The sequence below is a fragment of the Bubalus kerabau genome, chromosome 1, assembly GCF_029407905.1.
Source record: "Bubalus kerabau isolate K-KA32 ecotype Philippines breed swamp buffalo chromosome 1, PCC_UOA_SB_1v2, whole genome shotgun sequence".
NCBI lineage: Eukaryota > Metazoa > Chordata > Mammalia > Artiodactyla > Bovidae > Bubalus > Bubalus kerabau.
This window is the reverse complement of record NC_073624.1, coordinates 176,980,127-177,006,680: the sequence shown is the minus strand read 5'-3', so window position 1 is coordinate 177,006,680 and position 26,554 is coordinate 176,980,127. Positions and strand designations below refer to the sequence as shown.

The 26,554-nt window shown below is 48.8% G+C and overlaps 1 protein-coding gene across 1 annotated transcript; it reads left to right on the top strand.

The window, feature by feature from the left end:
- Positions 1-2,977: 2,977 nt before the first annotated feature.
- LOC129641947 (ultra-long-chain fatty acid omega-hydroxylase) lies at positions 2,978-25,566 on the top strand. The gene is made up of 12 exons (XM_055566521.1): positions 2,978-3,199; positions 6,453-6,597; positions 12,570-12,623; positions 12,726-12,853; positions 13,431-13,552; positions 17,612-17,879; positions 20,220-20,286; positions 20,398-20,527; positions 22,064-22,197; positions 23,103-23,167; positions 24,538-24,620; positions 25,198-25,566. Exons 1-12 carry the CDS (start codon positions 2,978-2,980, stop codon positions 25,373-25,375), a joined length of 1,596 nt encoding a protein of 531 aa, XP_055422496.1. The 3' UTR covers positions 25,376-25,566.
- The last annotated feature ends 988 nt before the right edge of the window (positions 25,567-26,554 follow it).

Genomic DNA, 26,554 nt, shown 5'->3' with positions numbered 1-26,554 from the left:
TTATTTGCCCTCCTGTGTCTTGCTTATTTCCTTTAGCATAATGTCATCAAGGCTCATTGATGTTATAGCATGTGTGACAATTTCCTTCCTTTTAAAGGCTGCATAATATTCTACTGTGAGGTTTCCAGGTGGTGCTAGAGGTAAAGAACCTGTCTGCCAATGCAGGAGACGTAAATGATTAAGGTTTGATCCCTGGGTTGGGAAGATCCTCTGGAGAAGGGCATGGCAACCCACTTCAGTATTCTTGCCTGGAGAATTCCATGGACAGAGGAGCCTGGCGGGCTACGGTCCGTGGAGTCACAAAGAGTGGGACATGACTAAAGAGACAGCACACACACATGTATTGGGATCCATGGAATTAGCCTGAATTGTTTTCAGAGTAAAATAGGGGGAGCATAGGAGGAAGGGGAAAGTCATGTCTGATTTAATTTTAGAAAGAGCCTTCTGGCTGCTGTGTGGAGAACAGACTGCTGGCAGACAAGGATGGAGCTCAGGGGACCAATGGGAGGAGGCTACCACAGTGGTGACATAGGTTGGAAAGATGGTGATGGAGAAAAATGAATGGAAGTATTTATATTCCATTTATATATAAGTATTCATTTATAATGAAGAACAGTATTCTGCGGTATGAATGGACAACATTAAAAAAAAACCAGTTTATTTTGTGTTTGGGTGTAGCCAATTAACAATGTTGTGACAGTTTCAGGTGAACAGGGAAGGGATTCAGTCATACATACCATGTAGCCTTCTCTCCCAACTCCCCTCCCATCCAGGGTGCCACATAACATTATGAGCAGAGTTCCATGTACTACCCAGTAGGTCCCTGTTGGTTGTCCATTTTAAATACAGCAGAGTGTACATGTGAATGGACCACATTTTATTTATCCATTCTTTCATCGACAGATGCTTGGGTTGCTTCCACTTTTTGCCTATTGTGAGTAGTTCCTTCATGAACATGAGTGTACATATATCTATCTGAGTCTCTGCTTTCACTTCTTTTGAGGATCTACCCAGAAGTGGGATTGCTAGAACATATGGTAATTCTATGTTTAATTTTTTTTTGAGGAACAACCATAATGTTCTCCATTTTCCATTCCCTCCGGCAATGCATAGGTTTCCAATTTCTTCACATCCTTGCAAACACTCTGGCTGGTGGAAGAGCCAGTCAGTCAGAGCCCCTAGTGGGGGGCACCCCTGGCAGAGGTGGGGGAGGTGGAGGGAACAGGTGAGAACTTGCACTGCAAGGTTCCTTTAGCTGTGCTGTCCAAGGAGGTAGGGGCACAGAGGGAACCCTTGGCTCATAGGACAGAGTGGAAGAGACCGATGAGAGCAGGACTTGAGCATTTTCAGCAATCGCCTTGATGTTGTCTGACATCCATGGGCCCTCAAACGTGAGTGAAGCTGGCCTTGGTGGGGGATTCAGGGGGCCTCTGCCTGCTCCCTGTCTCCCTTGAATTAGAGGCACTGAGCTTGAATTGTCTTGACAATGGAAAGAATGGCAGGGCCTGCCTCCAAGGATTGCGTTAAGGTTCCAAGAAATGAGGCGCCACCCAGATGGCATGTAGTACGTGCTCCATACCGGCTCACTGTGTTACTAATATTACTGCTACCCACCCCACGCTGCTTTGGTTTCTTCAGGGCAAGGATTTGAGTGCAAGTAGTTTATTTGAGAAGTGATCACAGAAAAGACCAGTAAGCGGGGAGGAAGTGAACCCCAAAGAATTGCAAACAGGGACTCAAACAAATACATATACATCCATGGTCATAGCAGCACATATCACAGTAGCCAAAAAGGTGGAAACAGGGACTTCCCTGATGGTCCAGTGGTTAAGAGTCTGCTTCCAATATAGGGGGCAAGTGTTCGATCCCTGGTGGGGGAACTAAGATTCTACATGTGTGGCCAAAATAAAATAAAACAAAAACCATCCTAAATCTCCAACAGTTGAATGGATAAACAGAATGTGCTACATTCTTACAAAGAACTATTACTAGCAGTACAAGAAATGAACCACCGATACATGTTACAAGCTAATGAACTTTGAAAACGTGCTGAGTGAAGGAAGCTACAAAAGATGTAAACGGTTGCAGTGTTTAATTCCATTTATATGAAATGTCCAGAACAGACAAAAAGATTAGTGATTGCCAGGGGTGGGTGGAGGGGAGAGTGGACTGCTGATGGGGACGGGGTCTCCTTTTGGGCTGATGTGAGTCTGAGTGAACTCCGGGAGTTGGTGATGGACAGGGAGGCCTGGCGTGCTGCGACTCATGGGGTCGAAAAGAGTCGGACACGACTGAGCGACTGAACTGAACTGAACTGAAGTGTTTCGGAACTAGGTTAGAAGTGGTGGTTGCACAGCGCTGTGAATGCCAGTGACTTGCTCACTAAAAAAAAAAAAAAAAAGGTTCATTTTATATCATGTGGATTTCACCTCAATTAAAAGTTGAAGAGGGAAGTAAGACAGGGGAAAGAAGGCAACTTATAAAGAAAGTCTCTCTCGTGGGCAGCTGGAGTCCTGCTGGAGAACCTTAGTAACACATGTAGAACCACATATCGGTCATTGCACCAGAAAGAAAGAGCGGAGCTCATCAGTCATTGGTTAAAACTCATCAGCAAAGCTCATCAGTCATTGGTTGAGACTCATCAGCACTGCTCATCAGTCATTGGTTGAGAGCTCCTTTCAGAAGGGAGGAGGGGAGGGAGTTTGTTTTAATTTTCTAACACTCTGGCCAGCTGTGCATTGGCAGAGAAGTCAGGAAGGATGCTCTGCAAAGTCAAGGCTGAGGGCATATGGAGGGGCCAGCTGGGTGGAGCTCCTCCTCCTTGGGGGAGGAAGCGTCCTTGGCGCCTGGGACTTACATGTATTAATATGCCAGGCATATCATGCTTGGCTCCACAGGTCATCGTGTGTATGGCACACCCATGGCTGGAGGGTGGTTCCCACCGTCACTGACCCCCATCCCATGTGTCCCCCCCAGGATGCTGCCCATCACAGAGCAACTGCTGCACCTCCTGGGGTTGGAGAAGACGGCGTTCCGTTTGTATGCTGTGTCCGGGCTCCTTCTCACCCTGCTCTTCTTCCTCTTCCGTCTGCTGCTGCAGTTCCTGAGGCTCTGCTGGGGTTTCTATATCACCTGCCGCCGACTACGCTGCTTTCCCCAGCCACCCCGGCGCAACTGGCTGCTGGGTCACCTGGGCATGGTGGGTGTGGCTGGGCAGGTATGCCGGGCGGGCCAGGGCAGGTACAGGTATTCAGTAAGGATGATGGCCCTGCTGGCTTCCCTTATCCCCTCAAGAATCTGGTTGGAGCCATAAACAGACCCATTTTACAGGATCTGAGTGAGACTGAGGTTCAGAGAGGGCAAACAGTTTACCTAAGGTCACACAGCTTCGACGAGGCAGAGCTGCCTCTCAAGTTCTCTCTATAATTCCGGGCTATTGCTATAGCAGCAGGCATCAGTGCTTATGAAATCCCAGGGAAGGACAGTGGGAGGTATCCTTGTAGACTTCGTTGCTTCACCTGAACCCAGTGTGGTTTCACAAACTTGCTCATTCTCTTTAATGCTGTGGTCCCAGGTGAGGATTTCAGCCCTTTTCTTTCATTTCTTTTCTTATTTCACATATATATTCCAAGTATTAGTTCAGGCACTTTATAAATATTAACTCATTTAGTCCTCTTGACAGTCCTAGAAGGTAGGTCCAGCAACTATCTCCTTCTTTTTTTTTCTTCTGGAGAATACAGTGGCACAGAGAGGTTAGGTTAAGTAGCTGGCCCTCGGCCACACAGCTTGTAAGTGGCAGAGTCTGGGTTCAAACCCGTGCTGTCTAGTCCCCGTACGCCTGATCTTAGCTCTCTACCCTTGCCCGTCTGGCTTCTGGATGAGAAAGGCTGGACTTTTCTAAATGCGCTTCAGAGGTTGTAAGAGAGAAATTCAGACTCCCGAGGGTGCCAAGACTGTGGGGGGCCTCAGAGTCCAGCCCCTATTTCCCTGCTGGACTCACCTGGTTCCCCTTCCAGCCCTAAATGAAGCTGAGGGACAGCTTCATTGTGGAGACCTTCCGAGTTAAAGCCTTATGCTGAACTTGGAGGACTTTGGGGAGGCAGTTTGGGGCGGTGGTCATCAGCATGGACTTGCCTCTCTTGACCATGAGCTGCCTGTGTGACCTTGAGAAGCTTCTTCACCTCCCTGTACTTCATCTGCATTGTGGAAATAGGATAATGCCTGAAAACCCCATGAGAGTGTTCCAACGATTCTTGAAGTCATTTCTGTGGCATGCTTGGTTCTGGGCCTGCTACACAGAGGTGGATGTCTGCTCTTCACTCCAGGGTCCTGCAGAGACTGAAAGGAGCAAGTGATTCTAGATGTCTTTTAGATACTGCTTGGAGTGAGTGTCTCAGGAGAAGGAAGGAGGAAACACATGTCCATTCAATAGTGCAAAATACATTCATTTTACTTAGTTTTGGGAATTACCTTCCTGGAGCCAGCACTCACCAAGTTTTGCCTCTTTGTACCTGAATCATCTCCCTCTCTTCTGTTCTCTGAGCCTTGCTCAGGCCTCCTTTCTCCTCTTCTGCCGTTCCATGGTCCAGACTCCTTCCTGGGCTCCTGCCTTCCTTCTCACCCCTCTGGTTCATCCCTCATCCAGGCTCCAGAAAGATTCCTGAATCCCACCGTGTTCCTCCCCTGCTCACACACCCTCCAAGGCTCCCCACTGCTGTCCTGAGAAACTCCTAACTCCTCAGCTGGAGTTCAAGTCCCTTTAGACTCTCACCCTCACCCTCCTCACCTGTTCCATGGTCTCCCTCTAGTCTAATAGAATGACTTCCTGTTCCATGAACAAGCTCTGCCTTTCCATCTCCACGACTTTTGCCAAAACTGCCCTCTGCCCAGAATATCTTTTCCTGTCAGATGAACTTCTGCTCATTTGCCATGCCCCATATCCAGCCTTACTCCAGGAAGCCCTCTGGCATGATGGTGGTCCTGAAAGTGGTGGCCAGGCCCTGCTGCCACGGGTGGTAGGCCAGGGCCAGCTCTGAAGTTCAACCTCGATCCCATGGGCCCATCCTGGAGCCAAGAGATCTGGATGATGCCGTAGTCTCCCTTGGGTGTGGACAGGCTCAGGGCTGAACTTGACCCAGAAGGAGAGGCAGAAACCAGAGAAGAGTCATTCATTCATTCATTCTACAATAGCTGGGCCCTGCCATTCACCAGGCACTGGGTTAGGTCTTTTGTATTTGAGCTCTCCCAGTTCTCATAGCTTATGAAATAGGGATAGACCTGCCCTACATTTTGGATTTGATCTTTGGGGCTCAAAGAGGTTGAGTGACTTGCCCAAGGTCACGCAGCTGCTGAGGATGGGTTTGAGCTCAGATCCACCTGATACTGAGCCTGAAGAGCTCTGCCTCATAGAGCATGTTGGTTAAGAGCAGGTGTTTTGGAGCTTGGGGTGCCTGGGTTCAAATCCTGCCTTCACCACTGTGGCAGGTGATGCCACTGTCTGTTCACATCCTCTTTGCCCATTTCTGGCTGCAAGGAGCTGACTTGCCTGTGTTCTAGGGCTTTCTCTAGCTGTAACCCACTTTGTCTGGGTGGATTGTTAGCTTGTGAATTAATGCCCCAGGATAGCCCTCAGTCAGTGACTATGGGACTAAAGGAGCTGGTATAAAACATCCCTGCCCCCTCACCCTCAAATGGCTGGTGGGTTGACCCTGAGATGGATGTCCCCCAAGAGGTCCCCAGTGGGAATGAGCCCCAGTTGCCCATGGGGATAATTCCCTTGCTGATTCTTTACTGGCTGCCTTTTCTGTCTATCTCACTCCCCCTCTCCTTACCCATGTTTTGGGGGATTACCCTCCCAAGTAAACTGCTTGCCCTAGAACCCTTGTCTTTCTGCTTCTAGGGGAGCCCAAATGAAGACAGTCCCTTACTCACCTGTAACTTAACACAAGTCATTTGACCCTACTGACTAAAGTAAAATGGGGAAAATAGTAGCAACCACGTCGTAAGGTTTTTGTGTGGGTTGAACATACGAATATATGAAAAATGCCCATGGCAGTGCCCAACACTGCAAGCGTGTGTATGTGTTAGAACAATACCAGTGATATTTTATTACAAACAAAAATACTCAATAAATGCTAATCATTATCATTATTGTGTTTGCTGTTACTGGTTTTATTTCTTGAGCACCAGCTGTGTGTAAAGCCCTGTGCTAGGACTCTTTCATGTTGCTGTTTCATAAATTGTCTCAACTGTCCTCAGAAGGGGAGTTGATTCCCCCCCCCCCCCCCCGTTTTAAGCTGAGGGAATGGAGGCTCATCGAGGTGCAGCAGACTGTCTACAGTCACACAGCCCTTCCTGGTTTCTTTTGAGGGCAGAGGAAGTGGTAGGAGGAAGGGCCAAGGGAAACCAGGGCTGGGTACCATCTCACTACCTTTCTCTACCACCACCTGCAGTATCTCCCAAATGAGAGAGGCCTCCAAGATGAGAAGAAGGTGCTGGACGACATGCACCATGTGATCCTCGTGTGGCTAGGGCCCGTCCTGCCACTGGTGGTTCTGGTGCACCCTGACTACATCAAGCCCCTGGTGGGCGCCTCAGGTAGGTGGGCTGGGCCTCTGATTGATGAGTAAACCCTCAACTCCCACAGCCTACCGGGGTTTCTAAGCAGGTGGGCTATCCAGAGGAAAGGCTGTTTGAGTAGGGCTTTGAAGTATGAATAGGAGTTTACCAGAGCTGACTCACAGATAATGAGAACAGCAAGGGAAAAGAGGTGACAATATCTAAAAGTCCCAGGAACTTTGACAGGATGTTCACTCCTCAAAGTCAGAGCAAACATGTTCAGATAGGCAGTTGTTTTGCCTAAGCTTTTGTTAAATGTTTGTTGCTTAATTTTAAGCCACGGCACTCCCATCACTTGGGTTCTGACACACCCACTGTGGCTATCCAAATCTGCAGCCTGTTCTGTTAACCTAGGCTGACTGGTGGAGAGGGAAAAGTAGAAAGATTGCCTCTCCCCTCTGCATTCCACATCTATCCCAGGGTTAGGATTCCCAAGTGCTCCTGGAGAGCTCTTGCTCAGCCTTCATCATGCAGCTCGAATAACCCCCTCCTCCTGGAAACCTCCTTTGATTCCCCACACAGACCATAGCTCTTTCCTCTGAACTCTTCCATTCTCACTCCTAACCATTTAGGGCTGAGTTATCTGTGTCCAGCATTGTATCTTCCTCATAAGTGAGTCTCTAGGCACCCAGGGTGGCCTCAGATGTACCTGGGCATCTCCAGAGGCATCAGGGGATGTTTGAGAGAAGAGGGATGGGAGATAAAGAGCTCCAGGAATTTTAGGACCTCTGGCTTCAGCCTTGGCCTCTGCAAACACACTTCTGGAGACCACCTTCAGGGTGGCCCCTGGAGCCATGAAGGCGAAAGGGGCTGCCATTCTTCTCAGTTCTGCCCTTCTCCTGCTTCCGTGTCCCCCACTGTTGCATGTGTAAGGGAATGTGCTCAGTCGCTCAGTCGTGTCTGACTCTTTGCAACTCCGTGGACTGTAGCCCGCCAGGGTCCTCTGTCCATGGGGTTTCCCAGGCAAGGATACTGGAGTGGGCTGCCATTTCCTCTTCCAGGGGATTGAACCCACATCTCCTGCATTGGCAGGTGGATTATTTACCACTGTGCCACCTGAGAAGCCTCTTGTAGGGGAATAACCATCCCCATAGAACAAAGAGGGAAAACCAGACTCTGGGGGGAGGGGAGCAGTGACACTTCCAAGGGATGGACACCAAATTGTGGAAAAGAGGCCTGGACCAGGACTTGGGTGGGTTGGGTTTGAATCCAGGCTGGAGCACGTATGCTGTGTGACCCAGTGATTTATTTAGCTTCTCAGGGCTTCAGCTTCTGATCTATTAAATGGGGCAGCTGTGAAGACTCAGTAAGATAGTGTTGGGTAGGTGCTAAATAAGGCTTTCTTCTCTTCTGCCTTAAAAATTTTTTATTTTAATTGGAGGATAATTGCTGTCCAATATTGTGTTGGTTTCTGCCATAAATCAACAAGACTCTGCCTTTTAAATCTTTTTTTTCCTTTCTTTCCCACTCCCCCTCCCTATCACCTCAGAGCATCTGTTTTCTGAATGTCATCCTGCATGATTGTGAGACCCCCTCTGCAAGTAGACCAGGCAGGAGAGCCCCCACCATAAGCTTAGCACTTGATGGGACTTTCCCAGAGGTCCAGCGGTTAAGACTCCACCCCCCGATGCAGAGGGCGTGGTTTCAATCCCTAGTCTGGGAACTAAGGTTCCGCATGCAGTGGAGGGCAGCCAAAAATAAACAAAGGAAAACTTAAGCTTAGCACTTTAGTCCGATGCTCAGGTCTCTTCCCGTCCTCTCCCTTCTGCCCTCTCAGGACTGGCAGGAAATCCTTTGCCTCCCCCACAGGAGGAACCAGATGGGAGACTGCAGCTCAGGGAGGGTGGGGCTGTGAGTCAGGAGAAGCAGCCTGGAGTCGGGTCTCCTGGCCCCAGGAAGTCCAGGCCCCTCTGTGCCTGCCTATCTCATATTAGACAGGCTTGGCCCCAAGTTTCAGATTCCAATGTCTAGGGACCACATCTGGGGGTGGGGGTGGAGAGGGACTTGCTCTTCTGGGCTTAAACCCACACAGCTGATGGACTCTGGGAAAGGCATGGCTCCTCCTTGAACCTCTGTTTCTTTATCTTCCAAGAGACGTTTGTGATAGAGAGAGAAGGTAGGTAAAAATGCTTTCTAGAATGACAAAGCAGGATATATAGCCATATAATTGTAGCTTTGTTTTTATATACTCATTTCTAAAATTGAGCTGTAATCACATACTGTATAATTACTTATTTTAAAGTGGAAGGTATTTAGTGTGTCATAGTTGTGCAATCATCCACCCTCCCTAGTTTCAAAACCTTTTTAATCACCCTATAAAACACCCCATAGCCATGAAGTTGTCATCTCTCATTCCTTTCTCTTTTTGACCAGTGGTACATACTTCCTGTCCCCATGGGCTTTCTTTTCTGGACATATCATAATAAAGGAGTTATACAACATGTGGTCTTTTGCAACTGACTTCTTTTATGCTGAATAATGTTTTTGAGGTTCAGCCACACTGTAGCAATGACCAGGACTTCATTCCTTTTTTAAGGCTGAGTAATATTTCATTTATGGATATATGGATATACCACATTTGTTTATCCATTCATCTGCTGATAAACATCTGGGTTGTTTCTGCCTTTCGACTGTTATGAATAAGAGTGCTAGGAACATGTGTGTACAAGTTTTGGACATATGTTTTCATATGTCTCTTGGGCAGATACCTAGTTGTAGAATTGTGCGGTCATATGGGGCTTTCCAGGTGGCTCAGTGGAGAATCCACCTGCCAATGCAGGAGACACAGAAGACACGAGTTTAATCCCTGAGTCAATAAGGTCCCCTGGAGAAGGAAGTGGCAACCCACTCCAGTATTCTTGGCTGGAAATCCCATGCACAGAGGAGCCTGGGGGGTTACAGACCATGAGGTCACAAAGAGTCAGACACAAGGAAGCAAACATGTATGCTGATGGGAATTCCATGTTTAACTTTTCAGGGAGCCGCCAAACTGTTTTCCATGGTTCCTATGCATTCATATTTCCCTATTAGGGTCCTCCTGTGAGCTGGGGACTGAAATTTTTCATCTCACAAATCCTTGATACCACTGAGCAATAATTATAATCACAGTAGTATCCCAGGTGGCTCAGTGGTAAAGAATCCACCTGCCAATGTAGGAGACACAGGAGACACAGGTTCAAACCCTAGATCAGGAAGATACCCCGAGGGAGGAAATGGCAATCCAAATAGAGAAAATAGAGCAGTCCCGCCTGCCTCATGGCAACCCTACAAAAACTCAATGAATTAGTTCTCCTGGCACTCAGTAGGTGCTTATTAAATATTTCTGCATATAAATGAATTAACCAACTGTCGGCTACTTTTCATGGAGAAGGAAATGGCAACCCACTCCAGTATTCTTGCCTGGGAAATCTCAGGGACAGAGGAGCCTGGCGGGCTATGTCCATGGAGTTGCAAAGAGTCGGACATGACTGAGCAACTGAGCACGCACACACAGCAAAAACAGCCATGCATGCTAAGTTGCTTCAGTCGTGTCTGACTCTTTAAGACCCCATAGACTGTAGCCCACCAGGCTCCTCTGTCCGTGGGATTTCCCAGGCAAGAATACTGGAGTGGGTTGCCATTTCCTTCTCCATGAAAAGTAGCCGACAGTTGGTTAATTCATTTATATGCAGAAATATTTAATGAGCACCTACTGAGTGCCGGGAGCACTAATTCATTGAGTTTTTGTAGGGTTGCCATGAGGCAGGCAGGACTGCTCTATTTTCTTGCCTAAGTTTACACAGCCAGTCAGTGGTAGGCCTGGGATTTGAACCTGGCCATCCCAGAGGCTGAAGTCTCAACCACAGTAATATGCAGCTTCCCACTGGGCAGCTTGGGGGAGCTTTTCTTATATGACCTCCTCCAGGGTAGATGTTACCATCTCCTTGTTACTGGAGGGAAAAGTGATGGGAGAGGCAGACTGGACACAGCCCCTCTGGCCTCAAGTGGTCAGGGTTGGATTTGAGGAAGGGTCTGAGGATGGCAGAGCAAGGGTTCAGGGGGGAGAAGGTCTGGAGAAGGCTTCCTGGAGGAGGCATCAGTGAAAGTGGGCTTTGAAGGGTGCCGAGGAGTTTGCCTGATGAGAGGTCCCAGGTAGAGGGTCCCAAGTGCAAAAGTGCAGATGTGTGAAAGTGTCAGGGAAACTCAGGTGACTTGGGGTGTCTGGAGTGAAGATGATGTGTGGGGAGAAGTAGGAAATGAGACAGGAGCTGGACTCAGAGCACCAGTGTACAAATTGAAGGAGCTTGTGTTTTATCCTGGGGGTGTTAGGAAGCCATGGGAGGTGTTTGAGCAGGACAGCCATTATACAGGTTCATGTGTCAGAAAGAGCCCTAAAGGGCCTAGCCTGGAGTCCAGAGCCCAGAGAGGAGAGATGAGACTTCCACCTCCCCCTCCAAAGTTGCCTCCTCCCAGAAGTCTGCCTTGACTTCTAGCAGCCCTTTCTTTGTGACTCCCTCTGCTCCTGGCATACATTCTACCTGCTTTCTAATTACATGGTGTGCCTCTGCTTCCCTTTTCTACCATACCCAGAGCTCCAGCAGGCAGGGCGTGGAGCTGAGCCATCTCTGGGTCCTCAGCATCACTCATCATGGGTTGGGCACAAAAGGGTGGTGGAAGAGGTGTGTTGAACGGGAGAAAGAGTGGACAGGTGGTTGTGCATACAATTGGCCAATTCCTAGGGAGCATGTGTGTAGGTGGCTGAGTAATATCTCAGGTAAAAGTGACATCACTTGAGTTTCAGGTACTTCCTTCCTGCACCCTGCCCATTCTGTCCCAATTCTATTTAGCACATAGAAAGGGAATTCACTCATTCCATCCACCCATCCATCCACCCATCCATCCACCCACCCATCCATCCACCCATCCATCCAATGATCCATCCATCCATCCATCCACCCACCCATCCATCCACCCATCCATCCAATGATCCATCCATTCATCCATCCAACCATTGATAGTTTTCATTCATTCATCCTTTGATTGGCTAATTCATTCATACAATAAAAATTTATTTAGCACCAATATATTAGTGATCAACTAGGTCTCTCCCCTCAAGGAACTTGTAACTGATAGATACAATCCAGAGTGACTGATGGGAGAGGGAATGGCACCCAAGTGGAGACTGGAAGAATGAGAAAAGAGTTTTTGAGACAGAGAGGGTGCCTGGTGGAAAGACTCAGAACCGAGAGAGAACATAGCTTTTCAAGAAGCTGAGAAAAGTTCTGTGACATTAGCAAGTTGAATGTATGTGGGGCAAGGGATAGTTGAGGTGGAGGGCAGAGGTATTTTGAGAGTGGTGTGGACTGGGATAGGTCACTCAGAGTGTTGAAAATGGGCTGAGCAGCTGTGTTTGAGACTGATGAGTGTGTGGGCAGGAAGGGACATGGTCAGATCTAGAGTCAGATAAGATCTCCCTGGATCTAGGTTGCAGGGCAGACTGGAAAGGGAGAGGCTGGAGACTGTGAGCACAGGAGGTATAATTCAGATGGCCTGAGTTGGCAGAAAAGAAGGGGTGGATTAGGGGAAGAATCAGGTGAAGAAAGCCATTCTGGAGAGAGTGCACAGTCTGGGCAAAAGTTTGGAAGTGAGGGTCAGCATGTGGGGTTATTTGGCATTTGCTGAAGGATGAAAGGGAGAGGAATATGGCAGCCAGATGGGGCTGGGCTTTCAGTGCTAGCCTGAGCTTGAAATGTTTTACAAGGGCAATAGGGAGCCATGGGAGGTGTTTGAGCAGGGGAGGCTCATGTTCAGATCAGGTGTTATAAGAATCTCCCTGGGGCAGGTGTGGAGGATTGCACTGGAGGGGTGAGTTGGGAGGTGAGAGCCCAGAGTGGAGGCCCAAGGAGGTCATAAGCAGAGGTCAAGTGTCAGAACCTTGCTTTGAGGCATCGTCACCTCTTCTCTCCCCACAGCTGCCATTGCCCCCAAGGATGACCTTTTCTATGGCTTCCTGAAACCTTGGCTGGGTGAGCTCGGGACTGGGTAGGCTGGAGCTGGGGCTTCGGGGAAGAGGGGGTGGGGCATGAAGTTTCCTGGAGAGGTCCTTAACCTCGATTTCCTGGGCATAGGAGATGGGCTGCTGCTCAGCAGAGGTGACAAGTGGAGCCGGCACCGCCGCCTGCTGACGCCTGCCTTCCACTTCGACATCCTGAAGCCCTACATGAAGATCTTCAACCAGTGCACTGATACCATGCATGTGAGTCCCAAGGTTTCTTGGGGAGAGGATATCTGGAAGTGGGGCTGGTCCAGACTCCAGCTCGTGGGCAAGTCATGTGACATCAGGAAGCCTACGTCAGGAAGCCTTACTTCCTTTTTTTTTTTTAAACAAACTATTTACTAATTTTTGGCTGTACTGGGTCTTCATTGCTGCGTGGGCTTTTCTCTGTTTGTGGAGAGCAGGGCCTGTTCTCTAGTTGCAGTGCATGGGCTCCTCATCACGGGGGCTTCTCTTGTTTCTGAGGACAGGCTCTGTGGGCTTTGGTAATCGTGGCTCGTGGGTTCAGAAGTTGCATGTCCGACCTTTAGAGCACAGGCTCAATAGTTGTGGTGCACAGGCTTACTTTCTCTGAGGCATGTGGGATCTTCCTGGGCCAGAGATTGAACCCGTATCTCTTGCGTCAGCAGGCGGATTCTTTACCACTGAACCACCAGGGAAGCCCTCACTTCCTTTACTTATGAAGTGGGCTTGTAGTGAGCTTGCAATGGGGTTATTATCAGCCTGGCTGAAAGTCTGTGGTCTCCATGCCCATTTGTCATGTGTCTTTGTCTTCCAGGCTAAATGGCGGGGCCTGGCAGAGGGCTCAGAGGTCTCCCTTGACATGTTTGAGCATGTCAGCCTCATGACCCTGGACTGTCTTCAGAAATGTGTCTTCAGCTACAACAGCAACTGCCAGGAGTGAGTATGGCCTCCCTAGGGAACACAGAGCCAGCTGCTGCAGGGGCAGGGTGATGAGAGGAGAAAGAAATCTCTTAGCTGTTAGGCACTCCTGGGCTGTTGGTGCTCTGCCACTGACAGGCTGTGTGGTTCTGGGAAACTGACATCACCTCTCTGAGCCTGCTTCCTTATCCCCAAAATGCACATCTCCATCTGGTCCTCATAGTCATCGTAGGGGAATTAAATGAGATAATATGAGTCAATGGCTTGGCACACAGTAGATGCTCAGTGAGTGCTAAGTGTAATTCATTCTTCCATGAAAAGTATGTGGTCTTTGGAAAGAGTCCCTCCCCACACTTTCTGAGCCTCAGTTTTTTGTTTGTAAAATGAGTGCCAGTCCCTGACCTGAGAGATGCTTGAAGGTTAAAATGATGTAGCACTGCCCTGGCACACAATAGATGATGAGTGGATGTTTGTTGAGTGAATAAATAAAATATCTATTGCCCTGGTTCATTGATTCATTCATCAAATCTCTGTTGTACAACCACTGCATGCCTGGCACTATGCTAGCTATGGGGGATATGGTGGTGAGCACTCAGTCCCAGTTCCTTGGAGCTTCTAGTCTAAGTGGGGATATAAAGAATAAGGGACATAATGACTGTCAAGTTTATAGCACATAGTAGGTCCTCAGCAACAAGCTGCTGACTCTGTTACTCTGGGCCTTGTGGTGGTATTGTTTCAGTTAGGTAAGGTGGAGATGGCCTTCATAATTAATTCATTAGTTGATCCAAAAAATATATTTTGAGTGCCTGCTATGTCCCAGCTCTAGAGTAGAAAACGGTGGTCAACAACACAGACAAGGAACTTACATTTTAGTGGGAAGAGGGGCAGTAACCACGAACAAATAAGCAAGAAAACAGCAGCTGGTGAGAAAGGCATGAGACAACAAGCACACTTAAGAACTAAGGACAGCTCTTGGCAGCTCTGCCCCTTGCGATTTCATTTTTCTTTTTTTCAAAATAACAACTTTACCAAGATGTAGTCGATATACCATACAATTCACCGGTTTAAATTATACAACCAATGGCTTTTAGTCTGTTCATAGAATTGTGCACCCACCACCATAAATTGATTTTAGAATATTTTCACTGAGAAGAAACCCTGTGTCATTGTATTATTCTTTCATCCCCCACTTCCCACTTGCCCTCCAGATCTAGGCAATTACTGATCTTCCTTATGTCTCTGTAGATTTGTCTTTTATAGAAATTTCATGTAGATTTCCATAAAATTCACATAGACACAGAATTTCATGTCTGGTTTCTTTCAGTCAGTACATTGTTCCCAGATTCACCCATGTTGTAGATGAATTATCAATAATTAATTTTAAAAATTGTTGAATAACATTCCACTTACCATATAATGTGGCTCACCGGTAAAGAATCCATCTTCAGTGCAGGAAATACAGGAGATTGGGTTCAATTTCTGGGTCAGGAAGATCCTCTGGAGAAGGAAATGTCAACCCACTCTAACATTCTTGCCTGGGAAATCCATGGACAGAGAAGCCTGGCGGGGTGCAGTCCATGGGGTCGCAAAGAGTCAGACACGACTGAGAAGTTAAATGGCAGTACCATATAATATCACGTTTCGCTTATCCAAGCATCTGTTGAAAGACATTAGGGTTATTTCCATTTTGGGGCTATTATGAACAATGCTCCTATAAATATTTTTGTACAAGTTTCTGTGTGAACATTTTAAATTCTGTTGGGTACATACCTAATCATAGAATTACTGGTCTTTATGATAATTCTTTGTTTAATCTTTTTTGGAACTGCCTAACTTTTTCCAAAAATTGGTTGCAGCATTGTACATTCCTACCAGCAGTATGTGAGACTCCAATCTCTCTACACCCTCAGCAACACTTGTTATTATCTATCTTTTTGATTATTGCCATCCTAGTTGAGGTTAAGTGGTATTTCATTGTAGTTTTTGTTTGCATTTCCCTAATAGATAATGGTTAATTTCCCTAATGGTTAGATAGCATCACCAACTCAATGGACATGAATTTGAGCAGACTCCAGGAGACAGGGAAGCCTGGCGTGCTGCAGTCCATAGGGTCACAAAGAGTCAGACACAACTTATCAACTGAAAGCAACAATAATGGCTAATACTGTGAAGCATCTTTTCATGTGCTTATGGCCCAGGTGTATGTCTTCTTTGGAGAAATGTCTTTTCATATTCCTTGCCCATTTTAAAGTTGGGTTATTTGTCTTTTTTATTACTGAGTTTTTATCTATCTGTTTGGCTGTGGCAGGTCTTGATTGCAGCACACAGGGCCTTTGGTCTTCATTGTGGCATGCAGAACCTTTTAGTCGTCACATGTGAGCTCTTAGTCATGGCATGTGGGGTCTAGGTCCCCAACCAGAAATCAAACCTGAGCCTCCTGCAGTGGGAGGGCAGAGTCTTAGCCATGAGACCCCAGGGAAGTCCTTATTATTGGCTTTTAAGAGTGCTTTGCATATTTTAGATACAAGCTCCTCATCAGATACACGATTTGCAAATATTTTCTCCCACACTGTGGATTGTAGTCATTTAATTTTAGTGATGCTTCATTGATATGGAAGTCCTCATTTCTCTTTGGGCCTGTTTTAAAATGTACCTAGAATTTAGTTTTATTCAGGTTATGGTGAGGACTACAGATGAGGAAGCAATTACGATAGTTTGTTACTTACCATTTCCAAGATGAGGCGAGGGCGGCGGGGGGCGATATGCCACAAGACACAAGGCTGCCTGGAGAAGCACCAGGAGGGGGCATGGCAGGAACATTTTCAGGGGGTCTTCTATGGGAAGGAATGGGAAAGGCAGGGTATGCAGCCTTAGGACTGGGTAGTTTTTTTTTTAAAGTTTTTTAAGAAGTTTGTTTATAGGTGAGATGAGTCTTTGATGTGGGCTCTTGGTTACTGAGTGTGGGCTTTCTCTAGTTGCCGTGAGCAGAAGCCACTCTCTAGCTGCTGCGGTGTGTGGGCTTCTCATTGAGGCGGGTTTTCTTGTGACAGTGTGTTTTCTCGTTGCAGCTCACAGGCTCTAGACAGCAGGCTCCAGTAGTTGTGGCACATGCCCTTAGTTTCCCTGAGGCATGTAGGATCTTAGTTCCTGGACCGGGGATCCAACCTGTGTCCCCTGCATCGGCAGGCAAATTCTTAACCACTGAACCACCAGGGAACTCCTAGGGTTGGCTACTTTGAATGATTTCAGCTGGCTCTGGGGCAGAGAGGTGCCCCAAGTTATCCAGTGCTTGGCCCTGGGATAATTAAGGTAGGGGTATAGCGGCTCAGCCCAATAATGTTTGGAGTATGGACTCTGGATTGGTTAGTTTGCAAAAGAAAGGCATGCTCCTGGGTGAGTCATTTGCTGCCTCTAAGAAACAGCTATTCCTGGGAGGGGTGGTATCTGTCCAGTGAGGCTCCAGATGGAAGAACATCCAGAATACAAGGAAATGGACCTTCCTGGTGGTCCAGAGGTTAAGAGTCCACCTGCCAATGCAGGGGTTCAATCTCTGGTCTGGAAATTAAGACCCCACAGGCCTTGGAGCAACAAGGCCTCTGTGCTACAACTACTGAGCCGGTGGGCCTAGAGCCTGTTCTCTGCAACAAGAGAAGCCACCACAGTGAGAAGCCTGTGCACTTCAATGAAGAGTAGCTCCCTGCTTGTCACAATTAAAGTCTGCATGCAGCACTTAACACCTAATGCAGCCAAAACAAACAAACAAGGAAATAAGAAAGTAGAGTTAATTCAGGGCTGCTCTTTGTCACCTGGGGGCTTCCCAGATGACTCAGTGGTAAAGAACCCGCCTGCCCATGCAGGAGACATGGGTTCAATCCCTGAGTTGGGAAGATCCCCCAGAGAAGGAAATGGCAACCCACTCCAGTATTCTTGCATGGAGAATCCCATGGACAGATGAGCCCATGGGGTCACAAAAAGTTGGACACAACTTAGCAATTAAACAACAACTCTGTCACGTGCCCATTGAGAGAGGAAGCTTGTCTTAGGGCCTATGCTCATGTCCTTTTTTCTCCCTGGCAGGAAGATGAGCGATTACATCTCGGCCATCATTGAACTCAGTGCCCTGGTGGTCCGGCGCCAGTATCGCCTGCATCACTACCTCGATTTCATCTACTACCGCACAGCTGATGGACGGCGCTTCCGGCAGGCCTGCGACACCGTGCATGGTTTCACCACAGAGGTCATCCAGGAGCGGCGGCGGGCGCTACGCCAACAGGGGGCTGAGGCCTGGTTTAAGGCCAAGCAGGGCAAGACCTTGGACTTCATTGATGTGCTGCTCCTGGCCAAGGTGAGACGGGACCCTAGAGGGTGGAGTCCTGCCTGGGACAGCTTCCTCATGAGTTGCCACAACTGTGGAAAATCCAAACTAAGGTGGATCTCAGGTGGCATTAGTGGTAAAGCATCTGCCTGCAGTGCAGGAAATGCAAGTGACACGGGATCGATTTGAGTAAGGAAGATCCCCTGGAGAAGGAAATGGCAGCTCACTCCAGTAGTCTTGCCTGGGACATCCCATGGACAGAGGAGCCTGGCAGGCTATAGTCCATGGGGTCGCAAAGAGTTGGGCGTGACTGAGTGCACGCACATAGAATGTGGATCTAGAAGGCAAGCAGATGTAGAACACGTGAGACTATTCATTTGCTAGATCTGCAGTGGGGTTTCCCAGGTGGTGCGGACGTAAAGAATCCACCTGCCAGTGCAGGAGATGCAAGAGACGCGGGTTTGATCCCTGGGTTGGGAAGATCCCTTGGAGAAGGGAATAGCTCCCCTCTCCAGTATTCTTGCCTGGAAAATTCCATGGGCAGAGGAGGCCGGTGGGCTACAGTCCATAGGGCTGCAAAGAGTTGGACATGACTGAGCAACTAAGCACAGATTTGCCATAAAAAAAGCCCCATGACACTGGGTGGTTTATTTATTTACTTATAGTGTTTATATTTTTATTTTATTTTTTTTGCCGATCTTTGTTGCTGTGTGTGGGCTTTCTCTAGTTGTGGCGAGTAGGGGCTACTCTTCATTGCCATGCACAGGCTTCTCCTTGCAGTGGCTTCTCTTGCTGCAGAGCACGGGCTCTAAGGGGAGGGCTTCAGTAGTTGCAGCACGTGGGCTCAGTAGTTTTGGCGCACGGGCTTAGTTGATCCACAGCATGTGGGGTCTTCCAGGAACAGGGATTGAATTGCCCCCTGAACTGGCAAGTAGATTCATATCCAATGGACCCCCAGGGAAGTCCCAGCACTGGGAGGATCAAGGGCAGAAATCAGTCTTCTCAGTCTGGAGGTTAGAACCCTGAGATCACAGTGATGGCAGCCCTGGTTTCTCCCGAGGCCTCTCTCCTCAGCTTGCAGCTGGCTGTCCTCACCTGTGTCTTCACGTGGCCTCTCCTCTGTCCGTGTCTGTCCTCATCTCCTCGTCTCATAAGGACACCGGTCACACTGCATTAAGGCCCACACTAATGACCTCACTGTAACTTAATTACCTCTGCAAAAGCCTTATCTCCAGATAAGGTCACATTTTGGGGTTAGGATTTTAACTCATGGGTTCTGGAATGGGGGAGGGGAGGGACACAATTCAGCCCACGACACTAACAAAGATGAAACACAAGATCTGGAAGAAATATGACATTTGCAGAGATAGGTGGTCACCTGTTTGTAATGCGTCTGTGGAGTTTCTGAGCAGCACCTGGGTTTTGGATTCAGACGGTCCTGGATGCTAGTTCTAGCTCTACTATTTCATGCATATTTGACCTTAGTCTTCCCTCTGACCCTCAGTTTCCTCATTTACAACAGGACGATCATAAGATCTGATCATGAGATTTTGTCAGGCGTCCGGCAAGATGCTTGGTGATACGAACTGCCGAAGAAATGCAAACTCCCTTCTCCCTCTCACCTTTGGCTCTCTTTCCCTCTTTCTTTGACAAGTTGCTTACCTCTGTCTGCTTGGGCTTCCCTGGTAGTCAGATGGTAAAGAATCTGCCTGCAATGCAGAAGACGTGGGTTTGATCCCTGGGTCAGGAAGATACCCTGGAGAAGGGAATGGCAACCCACTCCAGTATTTTTGCTTGGAGAATTCCATGGACAGAGGACCCTGGCAGACTACAGTCCATGGGGTGGCAAAGAGTCAAGACATGACTGAGTGACTAACACACACACACACCTGCCTGGAATCCTTTCCCCTGCAGCTTGGCTTAAGAGAAAGAGGTAGGTGTCTTTAAAAAATATATATTCATTTATTTGGCTGTGCTGGGTCTTAGTTGCAGCATGTGAGATCTTTTTAAAAATTTTATTTATTTGTTTTTGGCTGTGCTAGGTCTTTGTTGCTGCTCAGCCTTTCTTGAGTTGCAGCAACTGGGGGTTACTCTTCGTTTGGTGTGTAGGCTTCTCATTGCGGTGGCATCTCTTGTTGCAGAGCATGGGCTCTAGGTGTGTGGGCTCAGTAGTTGTTGTACATGGACTGAGTTGCTCCCCGGCATGTGGGATCTTCCAGGACCAGGGATTGAACCCGTGACACCTGCATTGGCAGGCATATTGTTAATCTCTGGGCCACAGGGATGTCTCCAAAGGGGGTGTCCTAGGAAGAACTCCTAGGTTGTGGTGGGTGAGACAAAATGAGCTGAGCAGTCTATTGCCCATTCTAGGATGAAGATGGAAAGGAACTCTCAGACGAGGACATCCGAGCTGAGGCAGACACCTTCATGTTTGAGGGTGAGGATGTGGGGTGAGGCTAAGGAAGGATGGGAAAGGGCCCCATTGTCTGAGGACAGCGTCTCTGCTACCTTCAGGCAGCCTCTATCTGGGCTCCTCATCTGCCTGCAGGTCATGACACAACTTCCAGTGGGCTGTCATGGGTACTGTTCAACTTGGCCAAGTATCCAGAGTACCAGGAGAAGTGCCGAGAAGAGATCCAGGAAGTCATGAAAGGCCGGGAGCTGGAGGAACTGGAGTGGTCAGTCTTGGGTCCTGGGGATATTGGGGGCAGGTTGAGTTTAGAGCCTTGAGTATTAATCTCTCTACCACTTACTGTCTAACTAACCTTAGACAAGTCACTTAAACTCCTTGAATTTAAGTTTCTTCAACTGTAAAATGGGGATGACAGTAATGCATAGGCATTCTTCATAGTGCAGGAATTCTTAGTTGGGAATGTCTTAGTCAGCAAAGGTTGCAATAATGCTGTGTAACAAACAGTTCCTAAGCTCAGTGGTTTGCAGCAAGCATTTATTTATTGCTCTTGTCTGCACATACTTTTTGCTCTCCTCTGCTTATTTCTCTTATTGCTGCTGGGCTTCACTGAGTTGAATAGGTTTGTTTCCAAGCTGAGGTTTGAATTCAGATCTGTCCTACATGTCTCCTCATTCTCCTTGGACCAGCAGCTGTACTGGACATGGTCCCCTCAAGGCAGACTCCAGAAGCACAAAGAATCACACAATTAAAAACCTCTGCTTGCACTGTAACATTCTATTAGCTAATGCATTTCACCGGGCTGATCCCAACATGAGTGGAGTGGGACATAGACTCCATCCATCCGAGCTGAAGGTACTCAGAATCACATGGCAAAGGGCATGGTGCCTAATTCCAATGTAGTGGGGAAGTGTAAGAATCAGGAATAATAATCTAGTTTACTTCAGATGTGTGCTGTGTAGAGCTGATTCTGGGTGATGCAAAGAAAACACAGCATTATGCAGCATCAAACAACTAGAAAGTCCCTTTTGGTTCATTATCAGTCATTTGGATTATGAACTCAGGGAGACACTTTCAGCTGATGCCATCTTACGTTGATGCCATCTTACGTTGATGCCATTTTACACCTTGCTAATCTGCCTTGTTAAGGAAGGGAGAAGATGCCTCAGACTCTGAGAATTGGCAGGAGGTGGTGTCTAGCCAGAATTCAACACCTCTCTTCTCTTTTCCCAGTGGTGTTTATATTTATGGATCTCTTTATACCAGGCATGCCATTTGCCCTTTGTGGTAGCAGCATAAAATTTCTTTGAAAGACAGCCTGTTAGTGTAAAGAAAACAATCTAGATCATGAACAATTATAATTAATCTAATGTTGGGCACTGAAGTCCAAAGGAAAAAAAATTAATACAGTATAAGGAGATAATCTGTGGGTTTATAAATACTGAAGTTGAACCATTCAGGCTGGTAAATCGCTGCTACTCCAGGTTGCTCTGTTTGTCCTGGCACATCCCCAGGGGTGCCCCCTGACCTCCACACAATTCATCAGTTAGAGAATTAATGCTGGGCTCAAAGACATCCAGCTAGCGCTGCTCGGATTGGTCAGGGGGCAGATATTTTTTCTGTTGAGGATTAGAGGTGTGTGCAGGGCATAACTGCAAATGCCTGAAGTTGGGGGACGTCTGAAATCCTGGACTGGTTTCCTGCGGTTGCTCCTAATAGCCTATGCACGTGTGTGTGTGTGTCTCTAGGGGAGGGGTGGCATCACGGCCTGGCCTCTAGTCACCCACTGTTCCACATTCCCCAGGGACGACCTGACCCAACTGCCCTTCACCACCATGTGCATCAAGGAGAGCCTCCGCCAGTTTCCACCTGTGACCCTGGTCTCCCGCCGCTGCACGGAGGACATCAAGCTCCCAGACGGACGCATCATCCCCAAAGGTGCCCCCTTTGTGCTCCCTGTTGCCTGCTTGCTCTGTTGTCCATGGGGGTCTGGCCATGCCTGCCCCAGGTGCGTTATCCTTGTAGGCAATTTATAGTCTGTTGCTTCTGGGGGTGGTGAGGAGATCCTGTTGTGTGTGTGTGTATCGGGGAGATAGAGGTGGGTGGATCCAAGCAGAAAGAAAAGAGTAGGTATGATAGGGTGGGCTCTGTGAGAGTGCAGGTAGAGAAGGATTGGCTTCATTCTGTTGCCAGATATCCCCTGGAGGCCAGGTCCTGTCCTGGGTGAGGCTGGGCATCTAGTGAAGCCTCATACCCAGGTCCAAGCCTTGAGTACCAGCCAGTCTGGGGAAGATTCAGCAGGGCATGGATGTTCCCAGTCACATGGGGTGAGGGATGGGCTACAGGGAGGGACAGGGACTGGAGCAGCCCCAGATAAGGAGTGATGACTGTATCTGGCATGGAATGCAGGGAGGGCTGCCTGGAAGAGGGAACATGAGAGGTGAGCCTTGGGAAATGAAAGAGAGAACATGTTTATGGAGCAGAGCCTCAGGGTACAGATAGTGAAAGAAGTGGAATGTATGGTTGAGGCACTTGAACTTAATCCTTGGGGTGGTAGCGAGCCATGGGAGGTATTTGAGCTGTGGAGGAGCAATGTCAGATGTGTAAGATCCCTGTGTGGCCAGGATGACAGCTTGGAAGAAGGCTATGGGGACCTCTAATGGAGAAGCAAGGCAGTGGATGGTGAAGCAGAAGTTTTTAAGGAAGGATGGGCAGGAAACGGTGGCAGATGGCTTGTGGGAATTGTGTGGCTCTGGAGAGAGCTGGGGGAGGAGTAGGTCTCCAGAGGAGGTCCTGGTTTCCCTCATTTCCACTGACCCCACTGACCCTCCCCCTCCCCACAGGAATCATCTGCCTGGTTAGCATCTATGGGACCCACTATAACCCTGCAGTGTGGCCTGACTCCAAGGTGAGCTCCTGCCCCAACACTCCCTTCTCTTGGCTTCTTCCTCCTAAGACCTTGGTCAGCAAGGCCGCCCCTCTCCTCCTCCCCAGGGAGCCAGATGGTAGGGCTGAATGCAGGGCTTGAGTACTTCTTCTCACCGTCCCCCCATTCATTCACCCATTCACTGTTAATTCACTATATCTACAAATCTTTTTTTTTTTTTTTTTTAACTGTTTGACTGCACTTTGTGGCATGTGGGCTCTTAGTTTCCTGATCAGGGATTGAACCCATGCTCCCTGTGGAATTGTGGGGTCCTAACCACTGGACCGCCAGGGTTCAGTTCAGTTCAGTCACTCAGTTGCGTCTGACTCTTTGTGACCCCATGGGCTGCAGCATACCAGGCTTCCCTGTCCATCACCAACTCCTGGAGCTTACTCAAACTCATGTCTATCCAGTCAGTGATGCCATCCAACCGTCTCATCTTCTGTCGTCCCCTTCTCCTCCTGCCTTCAATCTATCTCAGCATCGGAGTCTTTTCTAATGAGTCAGCTCTTTGCATCAGGTGGCCAAAGTATTGGAGCTTCAGCATCAGTCCTTCCAATGAATATTCAGGATTGATTTCCTTTAGGATTGATTGGTTGGATCTCCTTGCAGTCCAAGGGACTCAAGAGTTTTCTCCAACACCACAGTTCAAAAGCATCAATTCTTCAGTGCTTAGCTCTCTTTATGGTCCAAGTCTCACTCATCCATACATGACTACTGGAAAAACCATAGCTTTGACTAGATGGACCTTTGTTGGTGAAGTAATATCTCTGCTTTTTAATAGTCTAGTTTGGTCATAGCTTTTCTTCCAAGCAGCAAGCACCTTTTAATCTCAAGGCTGCAGTCACCATCTGCAGTAATTTTGGAGTCCAAGACTGCCAGGGAAACCCCAACAAATCTTTATTGAGCATCTACTGTGTATGGGACACTGAGGGCCCTCTGGGGCACTCTGTCTTTGCTCTCACAGAGCAGACAGTGAAGTGAGGAGGAAGAAAATAAGCAAATAAATAAGATCATTTTGAACTGTGATACGTACACAAAGGAAACAAAAACTGACTGGGTTGGGGGACAGCAGTTTAGCTCACACAGTGGGGAAGGTCCTTACTAAAGAAGAGATGGGTGAGCTAAAACTGAAAATGTTCACACTTTAAAGTGTGAGGAGCAGGGAAAACTGTGTCCCATGTGGAGGCAACTGCCAGTGCAAAGGTCCTGTGGTAGAAATGGAAAGGAGGCAGGTGTGGCTGGACCTCTTGGCCCAGCTGGTCTGGCCCCCAGAGGCTGAGGGAGGGAACCATGCTGGGACGGCCAGAACCAGGCCCCCTTAAACTCACCCACAATCTACTTCTGCCTAGGTGTACAACCCCTATCGGTTTGATCCGGACAACCCACAGCAGCGCTCCCCATTGGCTTACGTGCCCTTTTCTGCAGGACCCAGGTAACTTTTATTTCCCCCAATCCAAGTGAAGTGTAGGAGGAACATCAAGGCCAGTGGAAGGTCAGGAATGTGCCTGATAGGAGCAGAAACCACTAGGGGTGTCCTGTCCACCAACCTGGTACCCTTTTCGTGCCCTCAATATATCAGGAAGCCCCTAAATCAGACCCTACGATATCATCCAGGTTATCAGATATCTACTCTATGCCAAGCCCTGAGTTCTGGGCTCATGTGCTCTTAATGGCTCTATGATGCCTTTGTCCGGGAGTTGAGGCTCCCAGTGTGTGTTAGTTGTTCAGTCATGTCCAACTCTCTGTGACCCCATGCACTGTAGCGCGCCAGGCTCCTCTGTTCATGGGATTCTCCAGGCAAGAGTACTGGAGTGGGTTGCTATACCCTTCTCCAGGGGAACTTCCTAACCCAGGGATCGAACCCAGGTCTCCCGCATTGCAGGCAGATTCTTGACCGTCTGAGCTACCCGGGAAACCCTGAGGCTCCGAGGGGGAGGTCATTTCACCCCATCCCAGGGACCCCTTTCACACAGCGGCTGAGCCTGAGCCCCCTGTCCTCCGTCCACCAGGAACTGCATCGGACAGAGCTTCGCCATGGCTGAGATGCGCGTGGCTGTGGCGCTGACGCTACTGCGCTTCCGCCTGAGCGTGGACCGAACGCGCAAGGTGCGGCGGAAGCCCGAGCTCATTCTGCGCACGGAGAACGGCATCTGGCTCAAGGTGGAGCCGCTGCCTCCGCGGGCCTGAAGGTCGGCGCGCCCCTGAAGGTCGGCGCTCCTGCGGATCCCGGGAGCCCAAGCCCCGCCCTGAGAGGCCTAGGTTCCGCCCCCGAGGGCCCAGGCCCCGCCCCCAAGAGCCTGAGGGCATAGACCACGCCCCCTGGAAGGCTCAGCTCCTGGAGGACCGGACTCCCCCATTAAGTAGCCTGATGCTGCAGGTCACACCCACTCAAGGCAAGGCTCCGCATCTGGACGGTCTGATCCCGCCCCTCGAGGTCGCGAACCCGCCCCGCTAAGTGCCAGTTTCCGCCCTCTTATTTGAGGGACCAGGATTGGCCACGTTCCCTTGGGCTCAGGCCCCGCCCCAGCATCTCTCGGAGGACCAAGGATTGATACCTTAGGCCTCTAGGCTACAAGCCCAGTCTATCTCAGATCTCGGCTGGGTTTTAAATTGAAGACTTGAAAACTGGAGCCTGAGATCAGAACCCTGAACATCACCTTCCTGAAGCCCCCAGCTCACATGGATGAACTCCCGAGGCTGCATCCCAGGGCCCAGGATGTTTGCTGTTGACTTGTAAGCCCAGACTCTCCCTCTCAAGCCCCTTCCTTCTTCCCTTGCTCATAACCCCTTTGGCGAGTGTCATGAATTTTGTAGAATATAAGCAAAGCATGCAGACAGCTCCTATCACCCACTCCCTAGCCAGATCAGATCCTCACACCTGGATTCCAGCAAGGAAATGAGGGGTCCTGGACAGCTGGGAAGTTGTGGGCTAGGAGGCTGGGAAGCCGTTTGTCTTTGGACATAAACTTGGGCTTTTTGGGACAGTTTGTGCATTCGTTTATTTCAACATGTGCATGCTAAGTCTCTTCAGTGGTGTCCGACTCTTTGCAACCCTATGGACTGTAGCCCTCCAGGCTCCTCTGTCTATGGGATTCTCTGCACAAGAATAACTGGAGTGGATTGCCATGCCCTCCTCTAGGGGATCTTCCCAACCCAGGGTTCAAATCCCTTTTGTCCCCTGCATTGGCAGGTGGGTTCTTTACCGTTAGTGCCACCTGGGAAGCCCCTTAATTCAAAATACTGCTTAGTAAGTGTCCAATGGCACTGGGCTGGGAGCACAACAGCAGGTAAATCCCTGCCCTCGGGAGGATGGGGGACATGTCTTGGACAAATAATTCCATGGGTAAATGTATTTAAAACCTGTGA

Bases quoted from the DNA above. Each gene is read 5' to 3' on its own strand.
- LOC129641947 (XM_055566521.1), top strand. From the start codon at position 2,978: ATGCTGCCCATCACAGAGCAACTGCTGCACCTCCTGGGGTTGGAGAAG. The intron at 12,854-13,430 runs GTGAGTCCCAAG...TTTGTCTTCCAG, and splicing joins AGTGCACTGATACCATGCAT to GCTAAATGGCGGGGCCTGGC. The intron at 20,287-20,397 runs GTGAGGATGTGG...ATCTGCCTGCAG, and splicing joins AGACACCTTCATGTTTGAGG to GTCATGACACAACTTCCAGT.